This window comes from Ranitomeya imitator, chromosome 2 (assembly GCF_032444005.1).
Source record: "Ranitomeya imitator isolate aRanImi1 chromosome 2, aRanImi1.pri, whole genome shotgun sequence".
NCBI classification, from domain to species: Eukaryota; Metazoa; Chordata; class Amphibia; order Anura; family Dendrobatidae; genus Ranitomeya; species Ranitomeya imitator.
The window spans coordinates 696839008-696854323 of NC_091283.1; the positions used below are offsets into that span (position 1 = coordinate 696839008).

At 49.4% G+C, this 15316-nt stretch overlaps 1 protein-coding gene across 3 annotated transcripts in view; it reads left to right on the plus strand.

The window, feature by feature from the left end:
- The first annotated feature begins 2039 nt into the window (after window positions 1-2039).
- Window positions 2040-15316, plus strand: part of BMS1 (BMS1 ribosome biogenesis factor) — a 94615-nt gene continuing 81338 nt past the window's right edge. For 2 of the 3 annotated variants that reach the window (XM_069753105.1, XM_069753107.1), the window contains exons 1-3: window positions 2040-2148; window positions 2637-2947; window positions 12088-12278. In XM_069753105.1, coding sequence (XP_069609206.1) covers window positions 2769-2947; window positions 12088-12278 — 370 coding nt within the window. In that variant the 5' untranslated portion in view covers window positions 2040-2148; window positions 2637-2768. The remainder of the gene's footprint in view (window positions 2149-2636; window positions 2948-12087; window positions 12279-15316) is intronic. The other variant, XM_069753106.1, reaches the window with a different exon arrangement.

The window sequence follows — 15316 nt, forward strand, 5'->3', positions numbered from 1 at the left end:
CATGTGTATTTGTGATATTTCACCCATAATCCCCATACAGATCAATAGATATACCCATATTCCTATCAGAAGTAGATGAAGTATGTTCCTGAGCATGTGTATTTGTGATATTTCACCCATAATCCCCATACAGATCAATAGATATACCCATATTCCTATCAGAAGTAGATGAAGTATGTTCCTGGGCATGTGTATTTGTGATATTTCACCCATAATCCCCATACAGAACAATAGATATACCCATATTCCTATCAGAAGTAGATGAAGTATGTTCCTGGGCATGTGTATTTGTGATATTTCACCCATAATCCCCATACAGAACAATAGATATACCCATATTCCTATCAGAAGTAGATGAAGTATGTTCCTGAGCATGTGTATTTGTGATATTTCACCCATAATCCCCATACAGATCAATAGATATACCCATATTCCTATCAGAAGTAGATGAAGTATGTTCCTGGGCATGTGTATTTGTGATATTTCACCCATAATCCCCATACAGATCAATAGTTATACCCATATTCCTATGAGATGTTGATGAGATATATCACCAGTCGTGTGTAACCCGATATTCTACACATAATCCCATATAGTTACAATCTTTTTTCCCCGGTTCTATTATTAGAGGGAACCTGTCACCCCGTTTTTTGAGATTGAGATATAAATACTGTTAAATAGGGCCTGCGCTGTGCGTTACTATAGTGTATGTAGTGTACCCTGATTCCCTGTTTGCATCTCGGCTTTGGGAAAATGGCCGCCGCGATCTCTTGTGCGCACGCGCGGCATGCCGCGGCCATTTTCCTGAAGCCCCGTGCAGCAGAGCACTACATCTGCGCACGCGCGGCCCCAGGAAGATGGCCGCCCCCACCGATGACAGGGGGTGATAGCGCAGATCGCGCGCTCCTTGTTCACGTGCCCACAGTGGATTAGTCACCTCAACGTGCGGACACCACTATGCCACCAACGTAAAGCTGAGGAAGAAACAGCGCTGTGAACACGCCCACCCGACCTGACCAGCCTGATTGACAGGCGAAAACGGCGACTTTGGTAATGTATTGCGCAGCGTAGGTGGGGAATCGGGGTACACTACATACACTATAGTAACGCACAGCGCAGGCCCTATTTAACAGTATTTATATCTCAATCTCAAAAAACGGGGTGACAGGTTCCCTTTAAACTTTAATCCAGCCCTGTGGATGTTCTGATTCATGTAAGTATTTCCATTGAATTCCCTTCTTGCTATATTACAAGAAGTCATTTCCTGGGCTGCATTTGTAAACTGTGCTGCCATCTAGTGGTGGAGTCTAGTATTGCAGCCCATCATCCCAATATGCAGTTTAGTCCGTCCCTAGAAATCCGCTCACAGATCCCCCTCTATACACACTGTAGATTCCCCCACTATACAAATCCCCTCACAGATCCCCCACTATATACACTCTACTAATCCCCTCACAGATCCCTCCACTATATACACTCTACTAATCCCCTCACAGATCTCCCCACTATATACACTCTACTAATCTGCTCATAGATCCCCCGCTATATACACACTGCAAAACCCCTCACAGACTCCCTCTATATACACACTGCAGATCCCCCCACTATATACTCTGCACATCCCCTCAGACCCCCCCATAAATTACCCCCATATACTCTGAAAATCCCCTCACTATATACACTCTGCAGATCCCCCCACTATATACACTCTAATCCCCTCACAGATCCCCCCAATATATACACTGCAAATCCCCTCACAGACACCAACCCATAGATTCCCCCATATATACTCTGAAAATCCCCTCACAGCGCCCCACTCTATGCACTCTGAATCTCTCCCATACTATCCCCACCACACACCTCCCATAGGTCCCCATGTGCTCACATTCTCCTCACAAGCTTATAACGCGCCGCACACTGCCACACTTCCCCAAGGCGATCACATGACCACTGAGACGCTTGACCGGCCGACGTCACGTCTAGCAGGAGCCCATACACGTTAACATCTTCCGTACACATTGGTTCCGCTTTGGAGCTGTTTCCAGACGTGTCTGCGCAGCGGCGGATACTTCCGGCGGAAGCGGTGACCATGTGGCCCTTGTGAGTGCAGACTAGTGTGGTTCACAGCCGGGGATGTTCACAATTGATGTAAGTGAGCGATAAACTGCTGCCAGGGAGCGTACGGTGTGTGACAGGCCACATGGGACTGTAGTGCGCTGCGGGAGTACTAGAAGTCGCAGCGTTCAACTCGGGTCCTGAGAGAACGGGCGTCTGTGGCGGGTAGTCTCTGCTTGTGTGTCTCTGGCAGCGCGGCCTCAGTAGGAGATGGTTGTGAGGGGGCGTCCTGCTCATACAGTCATTGTGAGGTGTGATGACTCCGCAATGTCAGAGAACCCCAGGACCCAGCAGCTGATTAGCTAGAACAAGCCGCTCCACCCCCCTCCCCAGGTCCAGCACTGAATCTCCTGCGCTCCTGGTGTCTTCTTGTCTGCAGCCAGTCACTGAGCTCAGCGAACCCGGAGATCACTGACTGGCTGCAGCGCTGCTATAGCTAATATGATGCTTTTTGCTTTCACTTATTTTTGGTATGTGACCGCTTTTTGCTTTCTGAATAAGTTCAGTTTCTCTCTTCCTAGGACAGAACTGAGGAGTGGAATTCCGAAGCGGAGGTGTGAACGGAGCCTGATCCCTTTCTGTACAGCGGTCTCATCTACTTTAGAACCTCTTTCTATTCATCAGACATCTAAACACCAATAAATATACAAAAAATGGAGGAAAAAGAGCAAAAGAAACACCGGAAGAAAAACAGTGGCGCGAAAGCCAACAAGAAACGAAAGCGTCAGCAAGAAGAGGGTGGAACTACTGGCACCGAGGAAGATGCCAGGAAGAGAAATCCCAAGGCTTTTACCGTGAAGTCTGCTGTGCGCATGGCCCGAACCTTCCACAGGTAAAGGAAATAAGCCAGAAAAAGCCGCAGATTAGTCCCATGTTGCTAGAATGGAGGAGAATCCCTAAGTCCTGACTACCTCATGTACTAGGACCCTGCTGCATATGTGCTGCAGCTGCCATGATTTGCTGGATGATCAAGGATCTCCGGAGGGAAGGTCAACAGCTCATCAGTGGGTGCGGGCATAGTGTCTATAAGGGCACGCTCACATCTGCGTATAAAAAGTAGCTGAGACTCTCCGCCAGAAAAGTTGGCGAGTGTCATGCATTTTTTTTTTCTCACCTTGCATCCATAGGCAAAGCTAGTGCTATGTGAGTATTCATGTTCTCTCACCTAGCATCCCTATGCAATGCAGTTTTAATATCCACTTTTACATACAGTAATTCTGTAATTTTGAGTCCATGTGCACACGTTCAGGTTTTTTCGCGTTTTTTTCGCGCTAAAAACGGTATAAAAACTCATTAAAAACGCATACATTATGCATTCTATCATTTAGAATGCATTCTGCATGTTTTGTGCACATGGATGCGTTTTTCTCTATCGCCTTTCATTGGGGGACACAGGAACCATGGGTGTATGCTGCTGCCACTAGGAGGCTGACACTATGCAAATAAAAAGTTAGCTCCTCCTCTGCAGTATACACCCTACCGACAGGAAGTAGGATATTCAGTTTAGCTTAGTGTCAGTAGGAGGTGGACACGGGTCTTTCATTAGACCCTTATCTACCTCAATGTGCGTCGTTTCCTTTCAGGTTTTTCCGGAGGGATACAGGGTGAACAGTCACACCTGTAGTCCCACAATGTGGACTATGAGTACGGCGTGTACTGCCACCCCGTATCCTCATAGATCCCTCACCAGGACCAAGATCCTAGCACACAAGCGTGCTTAGAAGTCCGGTCCTGGCTCCGTCCCCCACCCACTCGCCCACCAGAGTCTGTCGGTCGGAGGAGACGAGGACGTCCATCAGCTCCGTGGACGTCTCATTCCTTCCAGGTTAGTACCGGCGGGGGATGTTTAGGTGAGTATTTTCCCTCCCCACCCTGTGGCTTCCCTGGATCCTAAAAAGGGGGTTCCTATTTAGGGGTTTTCTGATGCGAATCGCATCTCTTTTCAGCCGCGCCACTTCCGTGGATGCGGCCTCCCTGTCCCGGCGCGGCTGCCTTTACGGAACACCGCGCCGCTTCTTGTCCGGGCACGCTATCTGCGTGGCCGTGCTCAGGGGGGGACATTCCCGCCTCGGGTCATGCAGGCTTCCCCCCCCCCCCCCTGCCCTCTATCCAGCCCCAGCTTTAGCGCGGCCCTCAGTGGCTCCCCTGCTCCGGCCGCTGTATGCGGCCGTTCATTTCCTTTCAGCGCGGCGGCTTACCAGCCGCCGCATCGCTGCGGCTTCCCTGCTCCGGCCGCTGTATGCGGCTGTTCATTTCTTTTCAGCACGGCCGCCGCATCGCTAATCGGGCCCCCTGCAGCTGCGTCCCTCTGGCCGCTTACAGCGCCGCGCATCCTCCCTCAGCGTGGCGGCTTGCCAGACCGCCTCACCGCTTTGGACCGGCGGCTGCGCTACTCTCGCCGCTGTAGGCGGCCGCTCACCTATCGCTTTCTGCGGCGCACTGTTCACCGCTGCGGCCCTTCCATGCCGGCACCGATCGCTAATTTAGGCCCCGGCTTCTGCCTGGGCCTACTTCCGGTGCCGGACTCCTCCCCCTTTCTTCTCTCATCGGGCGGGCTTTTCTCCCGCCCGACATTTTCACTGCGGCCCGCCTTCTCTCCGCCCACTGGCGCCATCTTGGGACTCCTTTACATGCACCTCTCATCCGTCGCCACATCTCAGGAGCCCATACCGCGGTCACATCCGCAGATCGGTCCAATTTGCAGCAGGAGCTCATATCACCCTCCTGCCTAAAAGACGACTTCTTACCGGAGGCCCATCCTATCAAGCCGAACAGCGTCCTCCGGATCCCGTTTTTCGTCTACCGTGAGTAGTTCTGCTCTGCAGACCGACACTCCCCTCTGCCCCCACCCCCCCCTGCCCTCTATCCACTCGGGCAAAAAAGGGGGCCATTTTCGTCTTCCTACTCCTGCAGCAACCCGATTGTGCCCACCGCCCAGGATCCCCCAGCCGATCCGCCCGAGAGTGATTCCCCAGTCCCAGGCTGGGCCTCCTCTCCGTCTCAATCGGTGGCCAATCTAACACGGGTGTCTCAACCCTGGTGTCCGTGCTGGATCGGTTACCCCTGCAGACCCCCGCAGTAGCCACCGGGTCGCTGAAAGCTCCGTCCGAGCCCTCCAAGGCTAGCTGAAAAAGGTCCAGACAGGAATGCCAGTCTGAGTCCTCTTCTCGCTCCATCTCGACACTCGGTCCTCCTCTGCAGTCGGCGTCCTCCCGATCCTCCTCCCCTGAGTCAGGCGAGGCATTCTCTGATACGCCTTCGGAGGATAATTTGCGGCCGGATTCGAACCAAATCGCTAACATGAGGGATATGGTTCAAAGCCTCATTGGAGCGACCAATCAGACCTGTGGCATCAAAGATTCCTCTACGAAACCTGCAGATCAGGCGGTTTCGTTTAGACGGTCCAAGCTACCTCCCAAGGTATTTGCTCCTCATCCTGAATTCAAGGAGCTTCTGTCCAGAGAAAGAGCGAATTCGACCAGACGTTCTCAAAGAGACAGTCTTGGAGTCTCATATCTCTTTCCTCCGGATCTCATTGCCAACCGGAATGAGAGGCATTAGAGAACGACCTCTCCCCCTGTGGATCCGTCGGCTGCTAAACTTGCCACCAACACAGTCCTTACGCTGTCCGGTGGGCGGCTCTGAAAGATTCCATCGATAGGATCATGGAATCCTTCGTGAAGTCGGCTCTCAAAACTGCCGAATCATCCCAATGCCCAGCTTGGGCTTCCACTTGGGTTTCGAAGTCTGTATCCGAGGGGCTAAACAACTCCGTTGGGGCATTCAAGCTGGAGCTCCATCAGGTCGGCTGGCGGAACTTGCCTCCCAGATTTCTCACGCCGGGGAATAATTTGTGCCCTGGACGTCGCGTCTTCTGCCGCACAGGCGTCCAGTAATGTTGTTGCCAGCTGTCGCACTGTTTGGCTCAAGAGTCATCAAAGAAGTCCCTTACGAGCCTGCCTTTTCAGGGTTCACGTCCTTTTCGGTTCCAAGCTGGACCAAATTTATTAAGGACGACACTGGCGGCACCAGTCCCCTTCTCCAGACCTCGCCTACTTCCCCTTAGGCGGCTACTTCGGTCTTTTTGACCTTTTTCGTAGTTTTGCGGCATCAGATTCCTCTTCGCAATAGCAGAGGCCTCTGGCACGTTAGATAGAAGAAGGTATTCTTCGACTCACTCTTTCCTGGCGTGCCTGCTACTCCTAAGGTGGATTCTCCAGGTCCAGGACTGGAAGTTCCACCTAGGCATGACCCACGACTAGGCCCCAGCCCGTTTCTCAGACCGGGCAACCGTCTCCTGTTCCTCAGGGACGTCTGGGTCTCCTCAGTAGAGGGCGCATGGGCCAGGGCACTTGTATCCTCTAGATACAAAATCTTCATTTCACGGTCCTGGGATCGTTTTCTTCAAATCCCAACCTCCAAGAGACCCCGCTCTAGTCCCGGGTTTCTTTACAGCCATTGTTTCCCTCCTTAAATCTGGGGTAAACGTTCCCGTCCCAGAACAGGAATGGTTCATCGGTTCACAGGCTTCTCTTCGAATCTTTCTGTACTGACAGAGGACAGCAAGGTTCGTCCCAGTCCGGATCTCCATTTGCTGTACAGGAAGTTTCGTCGGAGACACTTCAGGATGATATTCCCTCGTTCAGTAATCACTTTCATGGAGGCTCAGGAATTTCGGTTTCAGGCTCCCGAAAGTCTATCCATCTTTTCCGACATTCTAACCGTTGCGGGTGGCTCATCAACAGGAAGAAGTTCCGTCTTGTTCAGCGTCTCGTATCTCTGGGCATGTTCTTCGACACTTGTCGGACCAGAGTCTTCCTTCCCGAGGACAGGATATCCCTCCTTTGTCAGGAAGTTCGCTTGCTCCAGGGTTCTCGGCCCTAAGGAGGTTTGGTTGCAACATCGGAAGCAGTTTGCCCTTCGCCCGTTTCTTTCAAGACTTCTTCAGCAGGCTATTTTATCGCAGGGTACAGGTCTGTCTTCTCCCTGCATCGTCCGATCCGGCTTTCTCCCAGGTCAAATGGTTCCTCGACTGGTGGCCGAGGTCACTTCTCTTATCCCAGAGTAGATCCTTCACAGCATATCCTTCCTTCCAGTTCCCTGGCAGGTGGTGACGACGGACGCCCGTCCGCTCGCGGAGGCGCGGGGCTTTGTCTCCTGTTCTTTCAGGGTTGTTGGTCGGTGCAGGAGCCTCCTTTGCCGATCAATGTCCTCGAGTCCCGGATCATCTTTTCTGTCTTTCCTTCACTGGGTAAGGATTCTCAGCAGCCTGCCAATTCGAATCCAGACAGACAATGACACAGCAGTGCATATGTCTACCACCAGGGGTGGACTCGGCGTTTGCTGGCCTCGGCCGAGATTCCAGGACCCTCCTTTGGACAGAGGCAACGGTCCTGGTGAGCTCCGCAGTGCATGTCCCCGGCGTGGACATTTAGGCCGCCGACTTCCACGGCCGCGAGGGCCTCGCGGCAGGGGAATGGTACTTCAGGAGGTTTCCTATCGGATTGCTCTTCGATGGGGGACTCCAGAGGTGGACCTCATGGCGTCCCCATTGAACAGGAGGTCCCTCGGGTCGGCCCAGGGTCCCGTGATCCTCTCAGTGGTGTTGTCTCTCTGGCCATTCCTCGGTCGCAGTTCGGGCTCCCCTATCGGTTCCCACGCCTTCCCTTGCTTTCCAAGCTGTCGAAAAAGATCAAGGCTGGATGGGTGCCGGTCATTCTGATCGTCCCGGATTGGCCAAGGAGGTCTTAGTTTGCAGACATCGCCAATCTTCCGCGGACACCCCTGGTGTCTTCCGGGCGGACCCGATCTGCTGTCTCAGGGTCCGATCTGCCACCCGAATTATCGGTCGCTCAGTTTAACGGCGTGGCTGTGGACTCCACAGTTCTAAGAGCGTCCGGCCTTTCGGCCCAGATGAGTCACTCTATAATCCAGGCTGGGAAGCCTTTGTCTTCTTCCAGGATCTACTATCGTACCTGGAAGGCTTACTTTCGTTGATGCGAGTCCAACCACTTTTCACCTATGTCCTTTTTCCCTGCCTTCCATTTGGTTTTCCTTCAGGCAGGGCTGGATTCGGGCTTCGCTCTTAGTTCCCTAAAGGACCAGGTTCCTGCGCTCTTCTTCCCTTTCAGAAGATGTTATCTTCTCAGCCACAGGTTAAGACCTCCCTTCAAGGAGTAGCCCACGCTGTCCCTCCGTACAGGGCCTCTGTGGATTCATGGGATTTATAGGTTGGATTGGTTGTGCTTAGGGGTTCCCCCCTTTGAGCCTCTCAGGGAGTTTTCCCTGTCAGTTCTATCTCGGAAGGTGACTTTTCTCAGGTCCATCTTTTTGATCCGCCGCGTTTTTGAGTTGGCGGCCGCTTCTTGCCGACCTCCTTTTTTGATTTTAAACCAGGACAAGGTGGTCCCAGGCCTCTGCCTTCCTTCCTTTCTCGAGGTGGTTTTTCATCTTTCCACCTCAACGAGGACATCGTTATACCTTTCCTTTTGTCCAGCTCCGATTCATCCTCTGGAGTGATCGTTGAACAGGCTGGGCCTCGTCAGGGCAGTGAGGATCTCCCTGGCTAGCACAGCCGTTTTCCGAAAAATGGATTCTCTTTTCGCCATCCCTGATGGCGTGCGTAGAGGCCTGCCGACTTCCAAGGCGACTATTGCTCGCTCTATCAGATCGGCAATGGCGACTATTGCTCGCTCTATCAGATCGGCAATTTTGGAAGCTTTACCGGGTCAAGAACAAGAGTGCCCCCTCCTGAGATAAAGGCTCACTCTACCCGGGCAGTCGGCGCTTCCAGTGCGGTACATCACAGGGTTATCGCTGACGGCTTTGCAAGCGGCACCTGGTCTTCCATCCACACGTTTCGCCGAACTACGGCGGACTCCAGCCTGGGCAGAAGGATCCTGCAGGCGGCAGTGGTGAGTCCTCGGACCTGATGGAAGTCGGTTTTTCCCACCCCAGGGACTGCTTTGGGACGTCCCATGGTTCCTGTGTCCCCCAATGAAAGGCGATAGAGAAAACAGGATTTTTGGTTGCTTACCGTAAAATCTGTTTCTCGGAGCCTTCATTGGGGGACACAGCACCCTCCCAAGTTGAACAGCTCTGTTTACTGTATACGTTTGAGTTCTTTGAACACTCTTCGAGTGTTTGAAACTGTTAATCTATGGAGCGCCGTAGAATTTGTTGGCGCTATGTGAATAAAGTTTATTATTATTCCTCTTTTACACGTTGCTTCTCCTACTGCTTTCTCACTAACTGAATATCCTACTTCCTGTCGGTAGGGTGTATACTGCAGAGGAGGAGCTAACTTTTTATTTGCATAGTGTCAGCCTCCTAGTGGCAGCAGCATACACCCATGGTTCCTGTGTCCCCCAATGAAGGCTCCGAGAAACAGATTTTACGGTAAGCAACCAAAAATCCTGTTTTTTCCGCGAAAAAAACGCATCGCGGTAAAAAAATGAGCATGTTTATTATTTTTGCGGATTTTCTGCGTTTTTCCCGCAATTCTATGCATTTGGGGAAAAAAAGCACCAAAAACGCGTCAAAATCGCGGTAAAATCGCTGTAAAAATGCGTGCGGATTTCTGGCAGAAATGTCCGGTTTTTGTCAGGAAAATTTCTGCAAGAAATCCTGATGTGTGCACATACCCTGAGATAGGTTTTTGAACAAAAAGCAATGTTATATATAGATAGAAATGTCAGTGAGATTTATAATAGTACAGTGCGTGGTGACATCAGTGATGTGACTGGAGTTCATCGGCTATGAACTCAAGTAATCTTACTGATGTCAGCGCTCGGCACTGAAGCTGCGTTCTTCCGCTCAGCGTCTCTTGGATGCTGGTCTGAGCGGTGACATTTTCTGTTACCACTCCGCAATGCGTCAGATGTAGCTGTATTGTGCTCATTGCGGGACATATGGATTATCGGTGGGCAGGTGTGGAATTCTTTGCTTTTTTAAATTTTTTTTATATTAGCAAATGGATAAAAGAGCATTGGGGAGTTTTTATTTAAAATAAAGGACTTTACTCTTTTTGACTTTACTACATTTGACTATGGGGTTAGTAATGGGGGTGTCTTATAGATACCCCTCTATAACTAACCCCTGGACTTGATGTCAGCAGCCATAAGAAAGCTGACATCAATCTCAATACTATTACCCCACTTTCCACTGCACCAGCGCAATTGAGAAGAGCTGAGGTAATGGATCCACTATTTCTGGGGCGCCTGGGGGCTGACTTTCTTTAAGTGGGGTGCAATATCTATGGCCCCTTCCTAGGCTATTGATATCAGCCCACAGCTGTCTGGCTAGCATTTGCTAGTTATATGTTGGTGCTATATAAATAAAATATTATTAATAATAGGGGGGACCCCACATAATTTTTGGGGGTGTTCGTCTCTTGTTACTAGCCAGTAAAGGCTAAGTAGACAGCGGCAAGCTGATATTAATAGCCTGGGAAGCTCCATGTATATTAGCCACTTCACAGACTATAAACATCAGCCCCCAGCTGCTGTTGGCTTTCCTTCAGCTGGTTAAAGACAAAATATGGGAGACCCCATGCCATTTTTTTTTTCTATCTATATTTCTATTCCGACGGTTCACTCTGGGAATTTACTGTACTTGGCTGTTGAAATGTTGGGTTTCCTATGAGATGTGTGGTAAATATCTTACAACACACGCATGGTCCATGTGCCTTGCGTTTTTTTTTTTTTCTCTCACCCACTGGCTTTCATTGCTGAGTCTCGGGTGTTTTGTGCAGCCGTATGCAAAATGCTGCAAATCTTTCCTCACCCAAATTCCAGATGAGGAAAAAATAGCAGATGAGCAATGCCTAAATGAATCCCATTGTGGCAAGTACAATGCGAGGTTTCCTAACATTGTACTCGCTGATATGAGGGCACCCTAAAGCTAAGCTTTCACAGCATCTTTAGGGTACCGTCACACTATACGATTTACCTACGATCGCGACCAGCAATATGACCTGGCCGTGATCGTAGGTAAATCGTAGTGTGGTCGCTGGGGAGCTGTCACACAGACAGCTCTCCAGCGACCAACGATGCCGAGGTCCCTGGGTAACCAGGGTAAACATCGGGTAACTAAGCGCAGGACCGCGCTTAGTAACCCGATGTTTACCCTGGTTACAAGCGTAAAACTAAAAAAAAACAAACAGCACATACTTACATTCTGGTGTCCGTCAGGTCCCTTGCCGTCTGCTTCCCGCACTCACTGACTGCCGGCCGTAAAGTGAAAGTGAAAGCACAGCCGCTGTGCTCTGCTTTCACTTTACGGCCGGCAGTCACAGTGCGGGAAGCAGACGGCAAGGGACCTGACGGACACCAGAATGTAAGTATGTGCTGTTTGTTTTTTTTTAGTTTTACGCTTATAACCAGGGTAAACATCGGGTTACTAAGCGCGGTCCTGCGCTTAGTTACCCGATGTTTACCCTGGTTACAAGCGAACGCATCGCTGGATTGCATCGCTAGATCGGTGTCACACACACCGATCTAGCGATGACAGCGGGAGATCCAGCGATGAAAGAAAGTTCTAAACGATCTGCTACGACGTACGATTCTCAGCAGGATCCCTGATCGCTGCTGCGTGTCAGACACAGCGATATCGTAACGATATCGCTGGAACGTCACGAATCGTACCGTCGTAGCGATCGAAATGGTATAGTGTGACGGTACCCTTACAGTTCCAGTAAAGTGGATGGGATTTATTGAAATCTTATGCCCACACTGATTTTTATTTTTTTATTTTTTATCTGCAATATGTCAATTTCTCTGCTGGGCACATCAAGTGACCGCTGCAGCTGATCAGCGAGCGCGGATTTGTGTTTTAAGACCACTATGGACCCATTTTATTAGTCTACAACGACTTTAAACAACAACTGTATAGCTTCCCGTGATTGTACAATTCTTATGTATCGTTTTTATATTATTATTACTTTCATGTAGTCACATTTGTTTATCACCATAGAACGCAGGATCTCAAGACAAAAAAGCATCATATACCAGTGGTTGATCGTACTCCTCTAGAGCCACCTCCTGTTGTCGTAGTAGTTGTTGGACCCCCAAAAGTTGGAAAGAGCACTCTGATTCGTTGCTTGATAAAAAATTTTACCAAGCAGAAACTCACAGAGATCCGTGGACCTGTCACTATCGTCTCTGGTAAGAGTTGTTACTTTTAAGGCCATGTACCCACGAGCCGAATGTAGCAGCGCTTTGGACTTGGCCTGTTCGCTACGTTCAAAGCGCTGCCTTTCATTAAATGCAGGTAAATCTGCATGTATTTACTAAACCGTGTAGATTTACCTCAGCCAATACGTTCTATTGATGAAACTTCTGTTGCGGACACCAGGGTCATTGCAAGAGAAATAGACATACTGCGGTGCTGATAGACGCGCCACATTTCATTGTCGCGGGTGATCCACAGGCTCACATACAGGCATAGAGGAAGGGATTTCTAGAAATCCCATTCACTATGCTGTCACATCTGGCCTATCTGTTTTGATGCTGCATAAATACGCAGCGTCCAAACCGCAGCAACTCCTGATCGTGGGCACGTACCATAAAAATGCTTCTGCTGCAGAATTTCTCATAGAGAATGGTGGTTAGTTTTTGTTTACCTTGGGAATATACATTTATATAGATTTTGGCTCTTAGATGTGTGTGTTAGTTCAAATCTGCCTGAGACATTTTATTGATTTTTTTGTTTATTTTTTAAATATCGCTTACATGTGTTATTTCTTTAACCCCTTCACGACATTTGATGTACTTATATTTCATGGTGGGTTAGGAGTTCCGGACCAATGACGAATAGGTACATCATGGCGATTGTGCATAGCACAGGAGCTGTGCAAGCACGATCAATGCCTCCACCGCCCCCAGCTATTTACCTTCCTAAATATTGCAACATTTAGAAAACGGGATCTGCTTCCCCACGATGGCAGCGTGAGGGCCTGATGTTCGTCCTGACAACCTTTCGGGTTTGCCAGCGATGGCCTATTTAGACCATGCCAGGAGCATGGACTGAGGGGTTTCTATCAGTGTAATACTGATATTATACCAGCAATAAGAGTAAGAGAAGTTTAAAATCCCATAGAGTAAAATATATTGCAGAAATATATTAAAAAAAGGCAAAATAATAATAAAAAAATGAAAAACAAATACCGTATATACTCGAGTATAAGCCGACCCCCTAATTCTGCCACAAAAAACTGGGAAAATTTATTGACTCGAGTATAAGCCTAGGGTGGAAAATGCAGCAGCTACCGGTGAATTTCAAAAATAAAAATAGATGCTCCATACCGTTCATTATTGCCCCATAAGATGCTCCATATAAAGCTGTGCCATATAGAATGCATATATCATGCTCTGCACCGTTCAGTATGGCCCCATAGATGCTCCATATAAAGCTGTGCCATATATAATGCTCTGCACCGTTCATTATGGCCCCGTAGATGCTCCACATAAAGCTGTGCCATATAGAATGCTCTGCACCGTTCAGTATGGCCCCATAGATGCTCCACATAAAGCTGTGCCATATAGAATGCTCTGCACCGTTCAGTATGGCCCCATAGATAATGCTATGCACCGTTCAGTATGGCCCCATAGATGCTCCACATAAAGCTGTGCCATATATAATGCTCTGCACCGTTCAGTATGGCCCCATAGATGCTCCACATAAAGCTGTGCCATATAGAATGCTCTGCACCGTTCAGTATGGCCCCATAGATAATGCTATGCACCGTTCAGTATGGCCCCATAGATGCTCCACATAAAGCTGTGCCATATATAATGCTCTGCACCGTTCAGTATGGCCCCATAGATGCTCCACATAAAGCTGTGCCATATATAATGCTCTGCACCGTTCAGTATGGCCGCATAGATGCTCCACATAAAGCTGTGCCATATATAATGCTCTGCACCGTTCAGTATGGCCGCATAGATGCTCCACATAAAGCTGCCCCATATAGAATGCTCTGCACCGTTCATTATCGCCCCATAGATGCTCCATATAAATCTGTGCAATATATAATGCTGCTGCAATAAAAAAAAACTACATACTCGCCTCTCTTGCTGCCTGCAGCTCCTCAGCGTCCTGTCTCGGCGTCTCTCCGCACTGACTGTTCAGGCAGAGGGCGGCGCACACTAGTACGTCATCGCGCCCTCTGACCTGAACAGTCACTGCAAGAGGACGCGAAGACGGAGCGGCTCCCGGCGTGTGGAACGCGGACAGGTAACTATGACTTACTTGCCTTCTCCCGGCGTCCCTGGCTCCTTCCCCCGGACAGCTAGTCTCCGGGTGCCGCAGCCTGTTCCTCTGTCAGCGGTCACCGTTACCGCTCATTAGAGAAATGAATATGCGGCTCCACCCCTATGGGAGTGGAGTCCATATTCATAACTTTAATGAGCGGTACCATGTGACCGCTGAACAGGGGAAGAGCTGCGGCACCGAAGACCGTGGGACGGGCAGGGGGAGCGCCAGGAGCGCGGGGACTAGGTGAGTATGCGACACGCTCTCTCCCCCTCACCCGCCGACCCCACCGCCGACCATGACTCGAGTATAAGCCGAGAGGGGCACTTTCAGCCCAAAAATTTGGGCTGAAAATCTCGGCTTATACTCGAGTATATACGGTATACCAATAAATGGATATATTGATGCAAAAATAAACAAAAGTACACATATTTGGTATTGACACGTCTGGAACTACTTGATCTATAAATCTGTCACACTAGCTAACCACTTCAGTGAACACCATAAAAAATAAAAAAATAAAAAAAAGAGAAAAAAACAAACCTATGCTTTTTCATCATATCTCCACGTTCAGTAGAAATTGTGGGACACATTTTGGTGCCATTTTTACCCATTTCCGCGTGTGAAAATGTAAAATCTGGGACTAAAACAAATTTTTTTTTTGTAAAAATGTAATTATTGTTTCTTCGCTGCCCGATGGTCTAAAATTCTGTGACACATCCGTAGTGTCAATATGATCACAGCACCCCTAGGTGAATTCATTGAGAGGTGTAGTTTGTAAAATGGGGTCACTTATGGGGGGTACTGCTGCTCTGGCATCTCATGGGCACTACCAGTGGGCCATGGCACCTGCAAACCATAAGTGAAATCTGGCGCTCTTTGCCTTCTGAGCTTTGCACTGTGCCTGAAAAGTATCTCCTGATTTACGTGTAGGGTATTGGCGTACTCT